Genomic DNA, 23,883 nt, shown 5'->3' on the forward strand with positions numbered 1-23,883 from the left:
AAAAACAGAGCCCGTCAGTGAAAGGATGAGAATATTACTGTTGACAGGGGTGGGGAGAAAACCTGCCAGTTTTTTTGATATAAAGAATAATCAAATTGCCATGGATGATGCCAGAAGAGATCCAAACCTCCCTTTTGTCCCCAGATGAAGTCCTAATGTAACATTTGCCCAGATCAGCACATCCCAGGTCCCTCTTGGAGGAGCAATATCCAGGTAGCTTCACCAGCCTGAATGTTTGGAGGGGAAAGTTTTGGTTCTGGCCTGGAGCGACATTAGGTGTTTACTCTATAACTGACTGACCAAAACAACCCAAAGTCAAATATCCCCTCAGATGAGAAGGGTTGAATCCAACCTAAATCAGCTGAGTTTCTCCCATGCCAGAAAACCTTGGGCTAAGCAGTTAGGACAGGCCCTGCAGCAGAGCCAAAGAACTGGCTTTTAATTTTGTGGTTTCAATCCTATTTCAGAATTTGAACTGATAATCCTCCATCTTAATTTAAAAATAAGCCCTGCTGCCTCACTTTATCATGTCTAAAAAAACTTGGGCCAGATCCACAGTGTCCTAGTGTCCTTTCCAGAGGGAAAGCCAGCAGTTTCACCTCCTCAGGTTCATTCTTCAGGCATCTGCTGGGGTTGTACAGTTAGCACAGGTGTCACTTGGCCTACTCTTTGTCTACCAGCTATGCTCTGATGAGCCCGAGATTCTCAGAGGCTCTGATAGCCAGCCAGATTTGGGGCAGATTTGGCATTGCGTTAAGAACAGGTTGAGTTGGCTTTCAACACGACATTCAGGACACAAAGGTGGATTGGGGCCAAATCCCCTCATGCTGAGTTGAGCGCAGCAAACCCTTGGATCTTGATAAGCTCAATATATTTTATTTTTTTTCTTTCAAATTGACCTGTCCTGTTTTACTTCATTCTTCTTTCATTTTTTTCAAAACCATATTTCTTTTTGTTTGTCTATCTGCCTCTGTCTTTTTCTTCCTTGTTTTTTGTTTCCAGTAACAGGGTTATTAATATATCCTTCATTGTTTCTGACATTGCTTTACTGACTCATATTTTACTATTAACTATAACTTCTTTCTTTTTCTATCCATGCTGCATTTTCCCCACAAATGCAATCCTGAGAACAATACGCCCCCCAAAACCCTCAAATGATGTAACAAATCCTTCTGTGGAGATAGTTTGATCTGGTGTGTTGACTTATGTGTAGCCATTAAATAGTTGTTTGGCTTCAACATGATAAATCACCAATGTGTGTTAAATAGACTTGGTTTTAAGGTGAGATTCCCTGGCAAAGGCAGGGACACGTTGTCTTTCTTCCTACCACTCTTTTTTTTTTTTCTACAATTTAAGACTATAATGATAAATGCTTTTTCTCCCTTTGCTGTTTTAAAACACTAAGGTCTTGGACATGCGTCTTTCCTCTGTATGCTTGATTTTATTGGGTAACACTGAGAGGAACATAACCTTGGATGAGATTGTTATGAAAAAACACAACCAATCTTCCCCAACAACCCACAAAGGAAAACCCTTATGGTTTTATTATTCTGGCAAGGATTTACCGTCAAATTCCATTTCAGCAATTCCAGACATCATGATTAAAAAGTGGTTGTGGGCTCAGAAAAATGCCCCATTGCTATGAGTCAATTGCTAACTATAAATGTTCTCTGATAAGAATACTGAGAGGACTCCATGAAGGGGCGGTGCTGGGATTTCTGTTACAGCACTGTGCACAGCAGATGAGTCTTATCCTACCAGTCCAGAGAGTAAGCAGACCTCATTTCCTATCAGGCTGGATTATGACTGAGCAAAAAGATCAATGATTCAACGAATAATCAATGCACCTTCATGGAATATTGTACTAATGCTCTTTCCTGATTGATCACTATTTCTAATGCTAACAAATTCAGTATTGTAGAGTGGGATTAATTTACTCCAACTTCACCTATTTGCAATGCAAATTACTCATCTAACGTCTTTGGATACCTATTTTAGAATGAGATGGCTCAAATTCTAGATTTGTTTATTTCTCTTCATTGATTATAGGGAGAGTCCAAACAGGTAGCTTATACGTGGCAGTAGGGGTGAACTAAATGATTTTTAAAGGTCCCTTCCAATCCAAAACATTCCATAATTCTATGATGCCAGTTTCTACTCCATAGTTTTGCATGTGGCCAAATGAATCTTATCCAGACAGATTTCTCTTTGTTTTACGCTTAGCATTTTGCTGTTTCCATTGAAAAAATTAGGGAGAAAACTTCAGGAGTCTACTGAAGTTTACAAGTAAATAAGTTTTGCGACATCAAAGGCAATGGGCTTGTTTTAGAGGCAAACTCACTTCAGCAGCAAGTTGGTAAAATTCCGAATTTCTTCATTGGTTTGATCCCATTTAAACAGTCACAATGGTACATAATCATAGTACTTTAGTTTTATTCCTTAGACCCTTAGGGAATAAAGACAAATTGCCTACGTAAACAGAGGAACTGTTGACCTCAGTGACAGACAAAATTCTTGCGTTCTCATGTTTTGCTTCTGATTGTAATACTCTAAAATCAACAGTTTTAAGTGTCTTAACACAAAGGCTAATGTATCATACATCATTATTTTGATGCAAGCAAAGGATATTTTGAAGACTATATCCAAAGCCAGGCAGTAGACAACGAAAATTTAGACATATTAACACCTTGCTTTTATACATCTGGATCCCCTAGCACAGCATACAGGACCAGATTGGTGTCTAAGCCAGAGTACATTGTCAATCTCATGTCAATGCTAATTACAAATCCATAGCAGTAATACTCAAGTTTACAGCTACCTGAAGTTGATTCCTTCTGGCAGCAAGGATGAGCTGTAATTTCCCCTTTATAACCATCCCTTAGGCATCCACAGCTCTAAGACCTCTCTCTATGGGAGACCCCCTGATCCTTTATTCAAATAGGAGAACATTCCTTCTTCATGGGAAGGAGGAGGAAGAAGATGCAATTGTCTCTGTGTGTTGCCCTTATATTGCCAATTTTTTTCCATAGTGATATCCAGGACTCCAACTGCCACTTGGTGGATTTGGGCTCATCTCTCAGGATTTCAGATCATGGATAAGACATGCAAGATAAGAAAAAAACAATCCAGGGAGGAGGAGCGACTGGAAGCCAGCATTTCCTCTTCCAGTTGGTACAGCTAGGTTATGGAGTCATGCTTTTTATCTGGTCCAACAAAGTTTGAATTATTCTGGCACAGTTTCTGAAGTTCAGCAGAGGGAAGGGCAAGTGCCAGAACTGTCTGGTAGCTAGATGACTTTCCTGGGAGACATATGATTTACTCAAAGCAGCAATCACTGCTTGACTTAATGGTCTGAGTGTTAGGGAAAGAGTGGGGGATGGGACAGAAACTTCCTCTGATTGTGTTTTAAAAGAAAGTAATTGTTGAAGATGAATTTTACCTGAACACAGTTCTGTCAGAATAAGGAATGGACAAAGGTCTCTGCTCAAGGAAAGCTTTTAAGGTATTTATAAGCAACAGTTGCATGGCTCTATCAAGTTGGGAGCAATCTGGGTGTGCTTCAAGACAGTTGTGGGCACCTGAGAGGTCTTAAACTAGAAGAGCATGTTATGTGGTTTTCTCTTAAGAGCAGCTGTCTGGAGGTGTTTAAAGTCATCTAGTGGGGTTCCACAGGGCTCCATTTTGGGCCCTTTGCTCTTCAACATCTTCATAAAAGACTCGGATGCAGGACTGGAAGGGATACTAAGTAAGTTTGCAGATGACACAAAACTGGGAGGAGCTGTTGATTCCCTTGAAGGCAGGGAGGCCCTGCAGAAAGACCTCAGCAAATTAGAGGACTGGGGGGCAATCGCCAACCATAGGAAGTTCAACAAGGGGAAGCGCCGGATTCTGCACCTGGAATGGGGCAACCCTGGATGTTCGTCTCCCAGACTGGGGAATGAGATGCTGGAAAGCAGTGCCACAGAAAGGGTCCTGAGGGTCCTGGTCAGTGGCAAATCGAATATCAGTCAGCAGTGCCCTGGCAGCCAGGAGGGCCAACTGTGTCCTGGGAGGCATCAGGCAAAGCATCGCCAGGCAGTCGAGGGAGGGGATTGTCCCACTCTGCTCTGCACTGGTGCAGCCTCACCTTGAACACTGTGTGTAGTTTTGGGCACTGCAATATAAGAAAGATATTAAGCTGTTAGAGAGCATTCAAAGGAGGGCAACAAAGATAGTGAAGGGCCTTGAGGGGAAGTCGTATGAGGAGCAGCTGAGGTCACTTGGTCTGTTCAGCCTGGAGGAGACTGAGGGGAGACCTCATTGCTGTCTACAGCTTTCTTGTGAGGGGAAGAGAAAGGGCAGCCACTGATCTCTTCTCTGTGGTGATCAATGACAGGACCCAAAGGAATGGCCTGAAGTTCTGTCAGGGAAGGTTTGGGTTAGATATTAGAACAACGTTCTTCACCCAGAGGGTGGTTGGGTCCTGGAACAGCCTCCCCAGGGAAGTGGTCAGAGCACCAAGTCTGGCAGAGTTCAAGAAGCATTGGTCTAATAATCTTGGGCACATGGTGTTACTCTTGGGAATGGGTGTGACTCTTGGGAATGAGTGCAGGGCTAAGGGTTGGACTCAATGATACTTGAGGGTCCTTTCCAACTGAGCATATTCTGTGATTCTGTGAAAGCTGTTCCTACAGAAGAAGATGGTGGTCTAGTGGGGCTGATGAAATCACCCAACCCAACACACAGCAGGCAGGCCATCAGCATGCTGTGGAAAACCTCAGCAGGTCCCAGTGGGCATAATTAGATATCTTTGTATCTTAAAAAATCTTCTCCCTGATGCCATTTACTTTCTGTCAGGAAGCAACCTAGGCCAGCAATTTCTCTGGGGTCAGGACCACATGGGTTCCCCTGGAGAGGCAGGGCAGAGACTGGTAGCAGGGCCCATCTCTCCATTCCAGTCAGAAATAGAGCAGGGGGTGCACCATGGAGGCCCCAGTCCCTGGCACCAGGCACTTCCTGGGGATGGGCTGAGGCCAGACTAGGACACAGGCCCAGGGGTGGGCCCAGCTCAGTGGGACCCATGGCTGGGCAAGAGAGCTGGAGACCAGCCCTGCCATGACATCAGTGGGGCAGGGATCAACCAGCCCAGGAGGTTGACATGGGTCCTGGGCCGTGGGCAGTGTTGGGGGAGCCTCAGGGTGCTGGGCAGGGACAGTCAGGGCTGTAAGCACCTCAGGGCCCCAACACCTGCACACACTGGCCTGTTCAAAGGCAGGCAGGCTTTATATGGCTGCTGCTATGTGCCCTGTGTTAGTCCACTCACTGCTACGAAGCCCATAGCTCACCTGAGCTCCTCCAGGTGAAGCCTCACCCACATGACTCCCATGTACACCTTGTCTCCACGTGAGCTTAATAAGTATCAAATAATTGATACGTATTTGCAAAACAGGTGCCCTCAAATCCAGCTCATGCATGCGACCTAAACATCATTTGGGTTTGAGGGTGACCATCTCATCTCTAGACACTGATTTAAACACCCTTGAAAGGAAACACAGCTTTCTTATTTGGAGACAAGTTAGTCCCTGCACTTCTCACAAGTAACAAAACACTGACCATATCGAATGTCAAACAGACCCATGACTCTCTTAATGAAAACACCTTGCCCCACAAGCAAAGTTGCCTGGGGGCCTGTGTTCCCCAGAAGAGTCAGCCACTGCATAATGGTTTGCAGCTGTTTACGGTGACTGCTATGGGCGGTGGAGCACCTGTGTGGGCACACTGCATGGTGAACTTGGCATCTCAACGTGAATTAAATACTGTCTTCAGACAAAATAAACACCTCAGAAACATAAACAAAGATGTTTATTGCAAATAAAAAATCATATTCACATAATTAAGCCTTATGAAGTATAAAGAGGTCATTTTGAAAGTTGTGAAGCATCCACATATGCAAGGGCTGCTGTTTTCATCAGAACAACTGCCTGGATCATGCATATAATTATCTGAATGTGACAAGCCAAATATCCTTCTATCTAGAACTGTTTCTATTTAGCTGGTGATGTCATTCTGACACTTCCACAGTTTCATTTTCTCTGGATCTGGCAGTAGAGGCTCATAGAAAACACCAAACCAAGAATCTGAAAAACAAAGACATTTCTGGTATTACTTGGCTGTTCTGGAAATCCCAGGATACAACTGATACACAGCGGGAATATTTTGTTTGCAAATATCTTGGATTTACATGTAGGCTAAATCTGCTATGCAGAAGATGATCTTTTCCAATGTAACTCTTAAAGAACACGACTACAGAATAGAACCATTTTAATGAAGGCAGTATGTACCATAGGTAAGACTGCAGACATGGTGGAGAAGTTTCATTTGTTTAAAAGGTAGATTGCCTCTGTGGTTGGGAAATCCTGTAGTTCTGGGTGTTTAAAATGAACACCAGCATATTTAATTTACTTAAGGAAGAGGTAGAGAAGAGGATATGTAACACAGGGGTGCAGCTAACACAAGGGGATGGACTCACAGCTGGAATAAACTGACAGGGCATGCTCGTATTTTCACTTGCGCCCAGGTGAAACTGGGCCCTTCTTTTCAGTATCATTTCCACTAATAGGGTGAGCTGAAACCAGTAACAGCCCACAAGTGGCATAATGGAGCAGGCAGAGAGGGGAAGGGCCCTTCTTTTTATCTGGGGTTTTCCAGAGAAGAGAGGTTGTTATGCATGTGGCCTTTGATTTGCAATTGCTTGAGAAGTCATAATAAGTTAATATCTTTGGAAAGGCTAAATGTTTATCAAGTATAAATTGCCAGCTGACAATTTGTACCAGCTGAGGCTCATATTGTTTATTCATGTTGTTTTCTAATCCTTTTATGATTGGGAGAGGCATCCACCACAGAAAACGCCAACTGGAGAACAAGAAAGAATGATAGCCAATGAACTAAAGGCTACAGCTCACATAACTGCAGTAACTAGAGCAAAGTGACTTATAACTTGCCTTAGGGATACAGATGTAATTTTACACTTTTATTATATTTTTAAGGCCTTTTAACATTGGTGTATTTCACCTATTCTTCCCCCAAAGCCAGTATATGAGTGAGAAATCTGACCTGCCGCATATAGCTTTTTAGATGCCATGAAGTCTGTGCCAAGTAAGAAGTTGGTGGCCTGTCTGCTCCCAGTCCTGCAGCTACGTAACTCTTCCCTGCTTACTATTATTTTCCTGGAAGTGTATTTTTGAGTTGGGGCTCTTGCCCACTCTTCTACCACAAGGAGCAATTCTCTGCCAATAATGTTAAGAAGTTTTTACTTAGAATAACAGAATGAACGCTGCACAGCAATCTTTGTCATTTCTGCTTTTCTCTCAAACATCCACTGATGGGGAGTGGGGAAGGAGGGAAGAGTGAAAAGGAAAAAAATGACCAAAGAAAGCAACATGATGAAATCCCGTTTCTTTGTTATTTTCTCCTAATCAAATCCAAATCAAGCAGCTGACTGGATAACCTCACCTATTTCCTTCTCTCTTCCGAGAAAATTGTGCATGTTATTCTTCAGCGTATGATGAGGCAATTAAAATAAACAGTTCACATACTCTGAATTTTTTTACACACATGCATGGAGTGTCACAAGTGTGCACTCAGACACATTCATGCACCATCTTGATGGCTAAAGTATGCCTCAGAATTATAATTTAGTTCTACAATTTTTCCATGATACAAATATGTAGTTTAGGGGCTAAGTTTTTTTAGGAGATGAGTTTTTCTTCACACAAATAAGAGAAAGAGGAGGAAAAGTCTGACTATTCTGCTTTATGTCTTCTGGCACTATATATGCACATGCCCTTCTGTTCACCAGTCTCGCTATCAAGGCACAGCCTGGCTGCAGGACTGTCAATTTTTTGCAGAAATATTCCCACGTGATAAGCTTGCACAGGCAGCAGGGTGGTCTGATCTCACCTGAATTTTACAGCACAGCAGCCATATACTCTTTATATGAAATAACAGTAAGATTATAGCAAAGATGAGAGCCAGTTTTCCCTTGACTATTAATTGAACAAGCCAGGTGTTTTAATCCCATTCCCAACGTATTTCTAAGTAGAACATATTGCTTGTCAGCTACTAAATACTTTAATGGTGTACTCTCATACCTCAATAACAGCCAGTCCAAAGGCAATCCCCATAATTATGACCAGATGGTCTTTAAGGTATTTGATAATCACTTCTCCACAAGGCTGAAAATAAGACAAAATGATTAATTACAGATAAGCAATATTATCCTAATATTATCCTAATACTAGGAGTGCATCTGCTAAAATAACTCTCCCATGCTTTCTCTCTTTCTCTTTAACTCTGTGTTAAAGAAAGGTTATTTGAATTTAGTTTGGCTTGTTGCTAATGAACACAAAAAACACAGCTATGTGTACCTGTCATGGTTTGAGATGGTCCCCCTGGGAATCGGGGGCTCAGAGGTGACTGGGTGCCAGGGCAGTGTTCCCTGGAGAGCCAATCACCACTTGTCTTGTTCGCTTCTGCTAAAAATCATATATACGCAGCCACCGGAAGCTGCTGGCAGGTTTTTCTTTTGTTGGTGTCTGCTGCGTGTAGGTGTAGAAGGCCAGGGGGGTGGCTGGGCTCCTTCCCCCTCCGGGGGGGAGAGGAGTCCTGTGGCCCCCCAACTCTACCTAGGCCAGAGTTAGAAACAACATTTAGAGTGAGTGTTTGTGAGGGACGTGACTCACAGCACCTGAGGTGAGAGGAGAGAGGCAGGCCTTGCAGCTTAGCCCTCTTCCCCCCCCTTTCTGCAGTTAAGCTGTGGAGGGGGGCCTTTTCTTTCCCTCCGTTGTAAAGTGGAGGAGAGGCTCAGCATTTGAAGCAGAGCCAAGTGGACGGGCTGATAATGAAGCAGCTCGGTGCTAGGGAGAAGAATCCCAGGCGAAATTGGATAAGGGCCAAAAGAGCTCGGGAGTTGCCCTGCCAAAGCTGACCGGGGCAGCCAAAAACTGACTTGGAGGAATGAAGATTCCAAATGCCTACTGTGATAAGCTACACTACAGCAACAGCGAACCGAGGTATGAGACTGAGAGAAAGAGAATGACACAGCAGAGACTGACATGGGACCGAGGAGAAAGGACTCAAAGCTACCTTCTTGGACTTCGTGAGGAGAAAGGACTTCAGCAACCAGCTGGAGGTTGGTGAGGGAGTGTTTCAGGTTCCCGAACACTCCCACGAGAGAGAGACTGCGTTACATATCAGCCTTGAAAGGCTTCTCCTGGACTAAAGTTAAAGGGAGGGGCTTAAAGGACTGATAGAAGTGTAATACTATATATATATAGTTGCCTTTAGTTTGTATAGTATTTATTTGTGTAAATAAATGTATATACTTACCTTTCCCCCCCTATAGAAGCCTCTGGCCTGAAAGTTTCTCTCCGGTGTTAGGATAAATTGTGGGAAGGGGTGGGGGGAAGCCTGGAAATTGGATTCTGGATTTCTAATGTGGCTCAAACTGCCACAGTACCTTATGCTCTGAGAAAGATATCTAGTCGCTGCCTTCCCAAATACAAAGATAAATTTAGTAGCTTACCATAAAAAGGTAAAGTTTCAAACAAAGACATACAGCTGTAATGCCTAATGTTTACATGATTTTCAGTTAACAAGGAAAGAAGTGTTTGTTCTTACTTTCACTTCACAGTCATTCACTGCTAGGAAAGAGCCAATGCAGCCATGACCAGATCTGAAAGAGAACTTCAGTTTCCCACCAATCTGCTCTTTGGATTTGAAACTTGAAGGCTTATTATTAGAGTTTGGCTTAACTAAAAATATTTGGTTACAAAAACTGGCTTAAAAATTAATTTTGTCGAATGTTTGGTGGTCTTGGGCTGAGGGTGGAAGCAAGAGAGTGATCATAACTGAAGTTCTATGCAGAACTACTCTCCTTTTGAATATACGCATACATTTGTTGTTACAATAACTACATCTTCTCCAGGCATTGACAATACTTCTGCACACTGTAGCAAAACCCAAGTACAGCTTAAATTCATCAAAATTACATTACTGCTACAACACTACAACTACCTTCCCCTTGAATATAGTTATATTCTTTCACTTTATTTCCTCCCTCACAATAGAAGACCAATGTCTTTTAGTTCATCTGAAAAACACTCTCATTTAAGCTGACTCAGAACTGCACTGATCTTCAAATCTTTTTTTTCCCAGATCACAAGAGTTGGGTGTTTCTACTAGCATCTCACACAACTATGAAATCTTTGAGTTCATGTGAGCAACATCTTGCACCTGACAAATTTCATTGATGGCTTCTCGTGTGTCCTTTGAGGGTTTGCCCAAGGCCAAAATGTGGCCAAAACAGCCTCTCTGTATACATCTTGTTTCTAGATTGGGTTCTGGCATCCTCTACTTAACCAGACTGTTCCTTTGCTTTAAAAGAGTGTTTGCTTCTGTGGGACTACACAGGGAGGAAATTACTGTTTGGGCAGAACTTGACTAGAGAGCTGTGCATTTACAGAAGTGTACAACCAGAATGGACATCAGCTAATATCTGCTTTATGGTAGGTGCACACTGGCAAACTTTGCACCACTAGCATCCTAAAAATTAAATTATTTTGTGGACTTTTTTTCTTTTTTTTTTTTTTTTTTTTTTTACATATGCATAGAGCCCGAATTTCCTTGTAAGGAGACAGGTAAACCTTGAAATTAACTAGTTGAGATCTTTACTGTCCACCCACCAGTTTTTGAGTATTCTTTCTTGTTGCCTGTCATCAGATATTTATGTCTTATTAACTGTTACAAAGTTTTCAAAAGGCTATAGTTGTAGGAAATCACATTTTAAGTATGTTGCCATGAAGCCTATAACATGTAAGGTTTCTTCCCAGCAGATCCTGCAAAATGAGTGTGGGGTTTTTTATTAAAGGATTATAGAACTCCAAAGGTCTTGCATTTAATGTGCTCAGTTTTCAATATCCCTTAGCAGTTTGAAAGTCTCTGAGTCAACATATCTACTACCAGAATGAGCCTAGGTGGGAACATAACCTTCTGAGGTAGGAATGAGAGCCAAAGGGTAGCTGACATGCTACTCTGACCTGGAGGTACATCCTGGCCTCACAGCCATAATATTTTTTCACCAATAGTAACCATTGAAGACCGCTGAGGCATCCCAGGAAGAGGGAGGAGGAGAGTATTTCATATATTCACAGTAATTTTTTGACAAATGGTACAGAGGCATCTGGGTAAAGAAAAGAAAACAAAACTTTTCCTTTTTGGAAAGATACAGAACTGCTGACTATGCCAGTCACCAAAGACAGCCTTGGGTTAAAACTTGGTTTTGTGGAGAGAAGATGGAACATTACATTTTTCTTACCGTTTTATAGACGTATCTGCCTTGAAAGTTGAAGCAGAGGTCTTGCACTGACTTCTCTAGTTCACACTGACAGATTTGATAGCTACCAGAAGGATTTTTAAAATTGTTTCCCCAGTCTTCAGGTCCATTCAGCAATCCACAGCATTGGTACTGCCGGAAAGGAGGAAATGGGGAGATGAGGAAAAAAGTAGTGATATTCAGTTTGAGGAGAGTAGGTGAGTGAGCTGAGAGGAACAATGAAGGACAAATTTTCTTTTATCTTTTACCATGTGGAAATTGGCCCAAATTGGTATGTCACAAACACCCTGTACATTTAGTGTGACTCTTGGGGATGGTCCTCTGCAAGGCTAAGGGCTGGGCTCAATGATCCTTGTGAATCCCTTCCAACTCTGCATGTTCTGTGATTCTGTGATTTCCATACTAGTTATAAGAATGAAAGAGCACAAATTTAAAAAAAAAAAAAAAAAAGAAAAAGAAATAGGGGGAAAAGACCTGGTTTTCATAATAAAGTGCTCAAAAAACATTAACATACTATAAAGCCAGCAATTGTCAATGCCAGAATGGAATTAGAACATAGAACAACACTGAGTATACTATTTTTTGAGAATCAAGTCTTCTTTTTGTAGGTTATACTTGCAGAACATAAGTAACAGCTCCAGTAACATCCACATCTCACATCTTGAAAAACCAGGCTGGAAATGTAAAATTCAGACACGTAAAACTCTAAAATCTAGAAAAACCATAGTGATCTTTGAACAATCGTTATCCCTTTAAATTAGAAATTATCTGAGGAGACCAGGGCTCCATTTGGGGTTTGTGAAACCTAAACCAGGTGCAGTTTCACTTCACATTCCACTTTATTCAAGCCACTAAAGCTCGGGGGTGCAGACCTGGGTTTGAGGTCCTCCCTTTTTTAGAAAGCAGCTGGAAATGTTCACGTAATTTTGTATAAAAGCAAAGGCTGTGGGACACAATAAACCAGTCCTGGTCTATTTAAAAATTAATACAGTCATTATGGGATTTTTTATTTTGCTCACCCTTCAATCATCTCTCCAGAGAGTTCCCTATTATATCAGAAGAAATAAGCTGTGTCAGAAGCAGAGGACAAGACTGTGGGTGGAATGAGGAAGAAGAAGGGGAAGTAACATAAGACACCTAAATATTGTTTCTTTCTTCTTTTTCTTTCATGCAGCAGTATTTAAAAACATAGGAATTAACTATAAGTCTATCCATCAAAGTCGTCACCCATTAGGAACTAAAAAAATAAATCAAACAGCAAGCATTCTGTCAATGTACAGTGTGAAGGAGCAAGATTCAGGATGGGAGAGGTTCCAGGTATGGAGAAAGACATACAGCAATTGACAGGACTTTATTATATGGACTTTACTATTATTATGTGGTTTCACTGTATTCACATTACACAGTGCACAGCCTGGACATGCCCAGGCTTGCCACGAGTTTTCCTGCTCCCTGCTTCCCCGCTCCCTTCGATGATTGGCTGAAGAAGCTGCAGAGAGGAGACAGCTACTATTTGCCCCTTCCACATTCCTGCCCCTTTTGCTTGTGCCCCTATCCCGATTTGTTCCCCCGTTTGTCTGTCTCATGCTCCACCCCATGTTCTGGCCCTTTCCCTGCCTGAACTGATAAAAAGTCCTGTGCACGTCTCAATAAAGCATTCTACTTGCACCCTGCCTTGTCTCCAAACTCATCTGTGCTGTGTCACAGCCCCATCCCCCCTCGGACCGTGGCAGTACAGATCCATGTACTAGTGGAAGGGGAAAGGGTTTACACTGTCGGTGATATTAGTGAGATTCAAGGGTATTCTCTGTGTGATGCCTAGGAACAAGCTAGCACTAAGTGTCCATCTGCTGGACTCTTGCAGCTGGGGGAGGCCAGGAAAAGTATAAGTACAATAAAAACAAACCTCTCATCATATTTTCTTCCCCTTTCTCAGACAGTAAGGTGTGTCATTTAATGACAATAGGATATTCCAAAATTACCTACACTCCTGACGTTTTCCTCATCCCTGGAGTAGTCTTTCCTCAAGAGTACTGGATAGTTCTTATTTGGGACATAGTGAAAGATCAATATTCCTTCAGAAGGGAAAGCTATAATGAAGGAGCAGGCAGCTTTCTCATGAAAGAGTTTAGCTAACTGTCAGTCTCACTTGCATGTTGTGTGTCCTTGCTTCATTGCTCTTATAAACACTATTGTACAAAGAAATCATTACAGAAAGACCATGTCATATCAAGAGAACAGAAGCATCTTCTGTAGTGTTTTAACTTGCCTTTAAATCAGACCCTTCCCCGTTTCCAGGAAATGCAATTCAAATTTACAGCAGAGTAGTCATAAAATGAAGCAGAGGTGGAATGGACAGCAACAACCCCTGCCCTTTACTGCTTTTCAATTACCTTTCTCTCAATTTTTTGGAACTTCTCCTGAAACACTTTAGAATCTTGTGAGGAGCTTTGTAGCGCATCCACACTAGCCATTAGAGTCAGGTTAACGGATGCTTCAACCTGCAGGTTAAAATATATTATTATTTTTGGGGTACAAATAAAACTCTGTGAAGACATCAATGAAAATATAGAATAATACTGTACCTGAGATCTGTACACTGCTCCTAAAATACCTCCTGTGACCTGAAGAATCAGGATAAGAAGCAGTCCAATAAAAAACTAGAAAAAAAAAACGAAAGAGGGAGGAAACTATAGTACTGTCAACCAAGATGACATCATTTCTTCTAAATTACCGTTAATCTTTCATGTGCTTGAAAAACCGTGTATGTAGAATGCAATTCCAGTCAGAGCTGCTCCAGTTATTTCTTCTTTAGTGATAAGAAAATGGGGTGCTCGAGACAGAGTGTGTGCAGCTGGTGATCATAACAAGGTGCACACCAGAGCGGTGCCAAGATGGACAATGTGTACGTGAAAGTTGTTGGGCAGGAGGACACGGAGGACATTCTAGGTGGACCAGCAAAGGGAGCAGCTGGGAATTTATGAAATTAAATGGGATAGTTAGTGGGGGAGGATTAATGGAGGGAACTTTGGTGGTGGCTGGATGGAAAAAAAGCTCAAGTCTCTCTGGACCCTCTCGTCTTGTTGATGAGACCACCCATCATTTTTACCACACTAGAATTCAGAAGAAGCTCAAGCTCAAGGTAAGCAATGATAACATATGATCATAAAAGTGCTTTCGATTAAACTAAAAGGCTCCCATCCTCATTTGATACTACTTGCAAGGACTTTATCCATCAAATGTAGCTGTAGCCTGTTAAAGGTAGACAAATGTTTTTGTTTCCTACCAAAAGCAGCATGCACCGGCTCTCCTTTACAGCACCACAGCACCCCAGAAACCCGAGGATCATAATGATGGAGCCCACGGCAATCAGCAGATCAACCGCTGCAAACACGCTGCTGTTTATCTCCAGCTCCTGAAATGAGAGGAAAAAAATCTTTCAACTACAAGAAGGTCCTCCTAAAAATATCTATATCCCCCAAAACAAGATAATCACTTCATAACTGATAAGTAAACAGTCTGGCAACCACAGAGAAATTCATAAATAAACAAAGGTCTAATGCCACCTTCTTAAATGTTTTAGTGGGGAGCTCGGTAGAACCTGGCTTTTCACAATCTTTGTTTCTACACAAGATGAAAGTCAACTTACCGGGTAAATACAAATGTCTTGCCTTTAAAGTGGTTTTTGGTTGGCTTTCAGTTGATGAATCTTTGCTTTTTAGTGGAAGTAGCAAACTTGATTATCTCAAAACCTCTCCTATATTAACCAAATATTAAAGAAACAAAACCTCTGTTTGTCATTAGAAGGCCAGGAACATAGTCTGTGGCTGTTCCTGAGAGAACACTTCTCAGAGCAATGCTGGATATATTACAGAAATAGATGTATTTTCCAAAGGAGCTTTCTTTTTCCTTTTTTTTTTCCTCAGGCATGATCTCTAATATTACCCTCAGAGATGAGGACTCTATTTTGATGTGTGGGATGTTCACTAAACAATTCATATACCTCAATATTATAAAATATCAAATTATTCAGTTCCCACAGGACTGACTAAGGCCAAGGGCCAAAATAGAGGAAAACATTCTTTGAATGTTTTCCAGTATGACTGGTGCCAAGATTAGCAAAAATGTCTGAAAATTGTCACATTTGTTTTCTGATAATTGCAAAGGTATATAGATAAGTATAATTTGAAGAATGTGTTGTTCTTTCCCCTTCCAAGTTATTTATTCTTAGAAAGCTCTATTCATCTACAGCCAAATCCTTATGCTCTGCTCAATTATTACTCAGGATAAATATACATTGGTTTTGAATGGGAACTTTGCCTGCCTGGAAGCAAAAATGTGAGAAAATTCTTTCAATTTTGGTCCCTACTTTTAATTCACAGATTTTTGGGGAATACTAAGTGGCACTTCAGGAAAGTAGTTTGTCACACGTTTAAGTATGTTTTTATTAATAGGAAATCTCTCAAAAAATAAGAAACGATAATAGTGGTTGTGGTTTTCCAAGCTCCATTGTACCATCTGAGCCATCATTCTAGAGACTGTCAACTAGCAAGTATGGCAATTTTAGCTTGTAGCAAAATACTGATTGAGGAGAGAAAGTTGTTATTCTTCCTCCTCCACAGGTCAGAATGGCAGAGCTCTCCACCATGACTTAATTTACCCAATGACACAATGTCATCATGAACCAAGTTCTCTTGCATCCGTCCTCTGCCAGTCATGAGACATCTGGGATTGGCTAAAGGCAACAGCGTCATCAGCCAAATGGCAGGAGACATATAAAGCTATTTTCTTATCTCCACTATCTTTTTATTACCAAATGGGAAAATACTGATTTAAAAACTATTATTCTTAACTGATGGACTGTGCTAGAGCAGCAGCGCAGTGATCTGAAGAACTGCAGCTTAATCTATACTAAAGCCTCAAACTGAAAGCTGAAAAAAAATGTTTCCATCTCATATCAGGCCATTTTTTCACCTTTATGACTAGAAAGCCTTTTTGAAAATAGAAGAATAAAAGTTAAATTTTCCAATTCATTTGTATTTCTATGCCCCAAATTCACATGAAGGAATATACTGCTTAAACTTTAGAGTAAGTGCCACTGGGTGCACACTGGGCAAAAGGGCCCATGGGAGCAAAGGGCCTTTGCCGCAACAGGACCAATCTCTGCTGCATGTCTGCAAGACCAAAGGCTCCTCAAAATCGTATTTTCCCTAGCTTTGAAGAAAAGAAAGTCATAAAGTCTGAAGTAATTTAATAACCCATACAAAAATTCAGGAGGGGAACTCAGGGACTCTTCTGCCCTCTAGGAGGGCTGTCAGGACATTTTAATGTGTCCAGATCTGGGCCCCTCAGTTCAGGAAGGATATTGAGGTGCTGGAGCAAGTCCAGAGAAGAGCAACAAGGCTGGTGAAGGGACTTGAACACAAGTCCTATGAGGAGAGGCTGAGGGAGCTGGGGTTGTTTAGCCTGAAGAAGAGGAGGCTCAGGGGAGACCTCATCACTCTCTACAACTCCCTGAAAGGAGGTTGTAGCCAGGTGGGGGTTGGTCTCTTCTCCCAGGCAACTATCAGTAAGACAAGAGCTCACGGTCAAGCTCTGCCAGGGGAGGTTTAAGTTAGATATTAGAAAGAATTTCTTTACAGAGAGGGTAATCAGGCATTGGAATGGGCTGCCCAGGGAAGTGGTGGATTGTCCGTCCCCGGAGGTTTTTAAGATGAGACTGGATGTGGCACTTAGTGCCATGGTCTAGTAACCGCAGTGGTGTTGGATCAAGGGTTGGATTGATGATCTCAGAGGTCCTTTCCAACCCGTGTGATTCTATGATTCTATGATTCTATGAATTCTAAGTAAAGATTTTTGGGTAACTAAAATTCTTTCTGTATAAATATGAGGGAGGAAGGATATGGTGTTTTTAAGGAGCTGTTGAAAATAGAAGAGAAAAATCCTTGCTCTCTTTCAAAGTTGCAGTTACTAAGGAAATAAGAATTGTGTTATTGAGAGGTAAAAATATCCCCTACAAATATATGAAGAAACCATAGGAATATATATGACTATACTATTCTAATAGGGAAAAACATTGAAAATCTGTGAGCTGCATGGCTCCTCATTATTCTAACACTGAAATCAATAACATCATTAGTTTCCATTAAGGGAGAGAGACACATGTTTTCAAGCAGAAATCTGTACGCATCTGCATGAAACTACATTAATAATACTAGCAGACACTTCTTGTAGTCACATATCTCTGCTTGCATCAATCACTTTATCTGACTACCTGCACCATGTTGTTTAATCTTAACATCAGAAAATACGATAATCTTTACCCACACAAACCACCTCAACAAAAACATAGAAAATTTTTGGAAATGAAGATGGTAAATTGAAATGTATGTAGTAGCTTCCACATTTTACGTGGTGCTGGTATGACTGCGTGCATTTACCTGCTGAGCATCTTTACTAACACGTATCCATATGGAGACTCCCAAAATAATGGAACCACACAACTGCAGGAGAAAACAAAGACAAGTTAGAAAAGTCAACAATTTTTACTAACGTTCAATATCCAAATTGCACCAGATGCTGTCCAAACTTCTGAAATCATTTGTTTGGCAAAGTGAAAGAAACATGAATTGCTGGAGCATAGAATATTGATTCATATGCAGGAAAATTTGGATCTTCAGGTATGCACCAAATCCCTGACGTTTCTACCTCCAAGGACTACACATTTCCTTGATGATTTATACACGTGGTTGGGAAGCACACAGAAATTCTGTCAGATCCAAGAGGAATATAAATTGCTATTGTATGTATGTAACATGCCTGTAAACAACATTTCTTGTATAATGAAAATGTGAGATTTGACAAGGGATGTTTGCATAAATGTTATTTCTAGATTTATTCAGGACACATATCTAGAGACATATTCTCTATGGTAAAACTACCAGGAAAAGTTCTAAATAAAGTTTTTCTGCTGTTTCCAATGCAGCAGTATCTGGCCATCTTCAGTCCTTAGAATAGTCCTCATAAAATGCCAGTAGTAATTATTCCCATTATATTTTTAGAGAAAACAACCATACTTGGTCATGTACATATGAATGTTAGACCAGAATGACTTGCTTAAAGATATTGAAGTCAGGGAAGATGAATCCCAGGTCCAGATACATTACCTCATCACTAGTTGAGCTCCTGTTTCATTATTTGTTGAGGTACTACTCCACTGTACAATAGTCACCCTATTCCTAACCTTGTCCATCATGATTCTAACACAGAATTTCTCTTTATTAGACGTTGGAGACAGGTTATTAAGAGGCTAATGAGGAGTAAGAATTGTGCCTACTGAGACAATTGGTAGGAAAGAGAGATCACTGAGGATCAGAGACTAGTCCTATTTAGAATTATCTTCCTGTATGCCATTAATACTGAAGTCATAAATTGCCCTGAAATGTTGTTATGAGTTTCCCATGAAGGCTGGGACTATTCTTAACCTTTTAGAATTAAAATAATTATTTTTATGTCTTTTAGATCATTTTTCTTTAAAAATATTTTCTCCTCAAAAGTTTGCATATAATATTCAGCATCAAAGACTATAATGACTTTAGCAGATTATTTAATATGGAACAGAGCCAGCACTTAGACATGAGTACCACATATTTTCCTACTCTAAGTAAAACTCCTGTAAGTACCTTTTAAACACGAAAAGGAAAGCTGTACAATAAATGACAGCTATAAAACATTATCAAATTTAACTAGAGCTCCCAATGAAACCTTGTGAATGCCACTGAATCTGCCTAGAAACTGATTGTATCATATGACTCATCTTTTGGGTCTTGTTCAGCAGCACTATATGGCTATCCATCAGACAACATGGGCTCACTAATGTGAAAATTTCCACTGATGCATCTTTTGCTACAAATCCAAACAGAATTTGGCACACCGCCTTTCTTATTACATAGGACCTCCCATAAAAATACAGCACAGTAGTAGAAGTAAATATAGCTAAATGTACTGGAACTTACCAGTCTGATGGGAATACTACAGTATCTATTTCCTCCATGCAAAAGAAGAAACATCACTTATAAATCAAAATTTTAGTAAGGAGTGTATATATTTTCATTTCATAAATAGAGATGGTTTAGTCTGATAAAAAAATGTTACATTTCAGTAAAATCTTAACTTTTTGTTTCTGTTTATTTTCATAATATACAAAGTGTATAAGAATACGCGAAGAAAAGTTTTAAAATTACAAATAAAAATGGTCTGTTCCCAAAGAGTCCAAGTTGAACATTTCAAGTTTGATGGAATACTCTATCTTAATTTTTAAGTTTTCTTAAAATAAAGTTTTAACTAAAGAAACTTTCATATCAAGAAATTTCATTTTTAATGAAACCAGTATTTTCCAACGGAATAAAATTAGTGTCTTTGCAAAGGTCCTCACCCATTTTCCCAAAACTAGATGGCTATTGTAGTTTTGCCTCAACTCTTGATAAAGAATCAGTGATCTTATCTCAATCTCATGAACTGAACAGGAACAAGACTGCTGCCTATCAAATTTGATTGATCCTTCTCTTCTCAAGCCCTTCAGTCTTGACCTGACAAAGAAATATAGCCTAGTTAAATTAATATTACCTCAGATGAGCCTGCTGTGATTCTGGATCACCAGTATATCAAGACTCTGCACTTCTCATACACAAAAATACCAAACCTATAGGGAATTCCCTCCATTGGCACACACTTTTCAGTCAGTTCAAGGGTATCAGGAGAAGCTTTCTACAAGGTTGTTTCTGTTCAGGAAAACATTTGACTGGAACACTTCCTTGAGATACCTGAAATTAACAGTACTAGGAAGGTTTTACAGAGAATGCAGTCTATGGCTCAACATATCTGCTAAGCTTCTTTGCTACTTCCAGGAATCAAGATGTTCAGATGTAAGGTTAGGGAAAGGGGCCACTTTGTTTGTAGGTGGAACTGCAAGTCCAGTACAAACAACTGATCAAAGTTACTCTGTTAAAAATCATGTTGCCTCAAATTGGCATTACATATCAATATTTAGTGAAAAAAACAAGGTAATTCTACAATTTTTTGTGATGTGGCATAGCAGAAGCTGACACAATAGAGGCAGCAGGTGAGACTGGATATCCTGCAAACTCTGAAGAAGCGAAATAGGAAGCATCTGACATATGTGTGAGGTTTAATGCACAAAAGTGACAAGGATTAACTTAAGGACTATTAGAAACTCCATATAGGCACCCACCTCCAAAGTACAGGTCTTAAAAACCCCATGGTCAGCTATGTTTCACCAAACTGGGAAGATGCAAAACTCTATTGATATGCTAGAGCCCAGCATGGGCTCATGGGGCTGTAGGTTCCCAGTGGACACGTCATGTAGTGAAGCCAGTCACTTTGCAGAGCTATTTTAGACTATTCCAGGACTTACACACTTAGTGTGATGCTGTAAGAGCTGCTTAGAAAAAGGCATCAGAAGGCTAGGAAGCCTGTTCCTGAGCCTTCTAAGAGGGGACACTCCCAGAGAGATTGCAAAGGGTGTAAACTGAAAGGACACCAGGTAAATACGCAACTGTCGTTCGTATCTAGTTAAGGTTAAAGTAACCTTCATTTCCCACTATCTGTAATTTTCCACTTGTCAACTGCTTTGTGCAGTAGAGAGAGCAGCTGTGACACCAGTGGATGTAATCACTGTTCCCTCTACCTTGCTACAGCAATGTAATGATTTCCAGGAATTAGAGACAGGAATGTGAACCATTGTACTCCTTAAGCCCATTTTCCTGTTTGCACCACATCTGTTCTTTCCAATCTTGATAGTGCTAAACACCATCCTTTAAAAAGTCTAAAGATGGCTGCATGCCTGTCCCTCTCTCTTCCATTCTTCCCGATCATGATAGTGCTAAACATCTTCCCGTAAAATAATTAACTACAGCTGCATTCCTATCCTTGTCTGTTCCATCCAGTCAGTCACATGCACAGCAAATGCTCTCAGCATATTCTTCCTCAGAATACATTATGGATTTTCCAACTTTGGCATAAAGATAGGAAGTTTGTTTCACACATGCTACTTTTAAGATTCCCCAGGATCACACCCCCTTCTTTTTTTCCCTAAGAAACCAATGCTGGAGGCATGGGGCATTATTCAAATGTTCATTTCAGAAGTAGTTTGGAACTTTTCTAATGCTAGTCTGAGACATTTGCCCCTGTTTTAGCTTACAGTAAATACAGGTGAATGTGAACAGGTATGCTGAGTTTGGGTGGGGTAAAGTTAATTTTCTTCACAGTGGCTAGTATTGGGCTGTGTTTTGGATTTGTGCTGAACACAGGGTTGATAACATGGAGATGTGAGACACGGTCAGGACAGGTGACCCCACTTGACCAAAGGAATATTCCGTACCATATGACATCATGCTGAGCATATAAAATGGGGGGAAGAAGGAGAAAGGGGGGATGTTTTGAGTGATGATGTTTGTCTTCCCAAGTAACCGTCACATGTGATGGGGCCCTGCTCTCCTGGAGGTGGCTGAACACCTGCTTGCCCATGGGAAGCAGTGAATTAATTCCTTATTTTTTTCTTTGCTTGCATGCACGGCTTTTGCTTTCCCTACTAAACTGTCTTAATTCACGAGTTTTCTATCTTCTACTCTTCTGATTCTCTCCCCATTCCCATTGGTCAGAGAGTAAGTGAGTGGCTGTGTGGTACTTGGTTGCTGGCTAGGGTCAAACCACAACAACAGGAAAAACTTCCTGAGGGGCAGGAATTCCATTTAGAAATGCACGGATTTTTGTAAGTACTGTTGCAGAAAAACTTCAACACAAATGTCAGAATCTTCAATCTGCCTTTATAGAGGTGGAGGGAGAAAATGGGGGAGACAGTCCAAACTATTGCTGCTCTGTTAGGAATTTCTTTGTAAGGTCCACAAACTCTAAAAGAGTTTTGTTAATTCTTCTAATTTTGGCTAGCCACATATTTTCCAGGGCTACTCTTTGTGGTCCCTTTTGAATGGTATCACCTTTCAACTTGTATAAAATCTCTTGAGCCGAAGCCCATAATGTGGCTAGTAGTTCCACTTCTGGTTTCATAGAATCATAAAATCAGCTGGGTTGGAAGGGACCTTTGAGATCAACAAGTCCAATCCTTGATCCAACACCGCTGCGGTTACTAGACCATGGCACTAAGTGCCACATCCAGTCTCTTTTTAAAAATCTCCAGGGACGGAGAATCCACTACTTCCCTGGGCAGCCCATTCCAATGCCTGATTACCCTCTCTGCAAAGAAATTCTTTCTAATATCTAACCTAAACCTCCCCTGGCACAACTTGAGACCATGGTTTCAGTGAACCTCTGGTGAACCTGACAAATTTCTGTCAGGAAATCTGAGTGAGGTTGAACCATGAGAGAAATGTTCTTTAATTCAAACCTTTCCAGAGCTTCCAGGACTTGAAATTCTTGCAAACCAGCTGAGATGTCATAAATACACAAATATGGTTCAAATAACACTAGAAATCTGCCTGCTGCCCTGTGCTCTATCAGCCTTGATACAGCTATTTGGTAATACTACCAGCTCATACCATTTTACAAACATTTACTGTCCACCACCAGAAACGAATTATGTACTGAATGTAAAGCAAAGAACCACAAAGAAAGATATGAAAACAATTTATCAATTAAGAGGCTAAAAAAATCAAGTGAATTTTCCACATCTTTTGTTGAAACTAAATTTTCAAGATCATACCATTTGGATGCAAGAAGCAGACAATAAAAGGAAGAGAACTGTAAGTGGAAAGTCTGTTATCTTCTGAAAACAGTAATGTCTGTTGACATGAGGGGCACAATACGAACAGGGAGACAGACTTGTGGCTTGTCTACTTTTGAATGTGTAAGGAAAGGTATTTAGAAGGAAAAAGACAAAGGGAAAGGCAAAACTTAAACATATTCTCCCCTCTCTGATTTAGAATCCTACTCTGGTTCCACTTATGTTCTATTTTCTCTACAATTCCTTTAACTACAGCATTCAAATAATGGTGAACACATTTCATACATCACTAATAACAGTTTAAACATCAACTTACCCAAAACAAAAAGTTGAAGATGAACATGGAATACTTCATGCAGCTGCTTACACCCGCCATTTTCAACAAGCTGAGACAAAAACGAGCACTGCAGAAGGTTTCCTAAGAGTTTGACCTTGATAAAAAAGTTGGTTTTGTGTCTTCAGAAAACCTCTCAAACCATGTCAAATACACCATGCTCTGCTACTGAAAGCAAAAATTATGACCAAGTTATCGGCAATTAAATAGTTCCTTTGCCACAGGTAAATATTAACCAGAGCATTGGGGAAGCACTACCAGATGTTATCACTGAGTCTCCAGACCCTTATTGTGTCATGGTGATTTGTACTTCTCCGTAATCCTACTACTTGTCCTACACCTCAAAAGTAAATAATGCAGCAAAAGTCATAGTTTAAGGAGAAAGAGAAGTGAGCATAAAAGCATTTTACAGACCTGCTT

The 23,883-nt window shown here is 40.7% G+C and overlaps 1 protein-coding gene across 1 annotated transcript; it reads right to left on the reverse strand.

Moving 5' to 3' along the window:
- Window positions 1–5,849: 5,849 nt before the first annotated feature.
- Window positions 5,850–23,626, reverse strand: TSPAN8 (tetraspanin 8). The gene is made up of 8 exons (XM_032689523.1): window positions 23,446–23,626; window positions 17,812–17,874; window positions 14,658–14,786; window positions 13,957–14,031; window positions 13,765–13,872; window positions 11,354–11,503; window positions 8,130–8,213; window positions 5,850–6,116 (listed from the first exon to the last, which is right to left on the reverse strand). Exons 1-8 carry the CDS (start codon window positions 23,503–23,505, stop codon window positions 6,063–6,065), a joined length of 723 nt encoding a protein of 240 aa, XP_032545414.1. The 5' UTR covers window positions 23,506–23,626; the 3' UTR covers window positions 5,850–6,062.
- Window positions 23,627–23,883: the final 257 nt, after the last annotated feature.

This window comes from Chiroxiphia lanceolata, chromosome 5 (genome assembly GCF_009829145.1).
Source record: "Chiroxiphia lanceolata isolate bChiLan1 chromosome 5, bChiLan1.pri, whole genome shotgun sequence".
Taxonomy (NCBI): domain Eukaryota; kingdom Metazoa; phylum Chordata; class Aves; order Passeriformes; family Pipridae; genus Chiroxiphia; species Chiroxiphia lanceolata.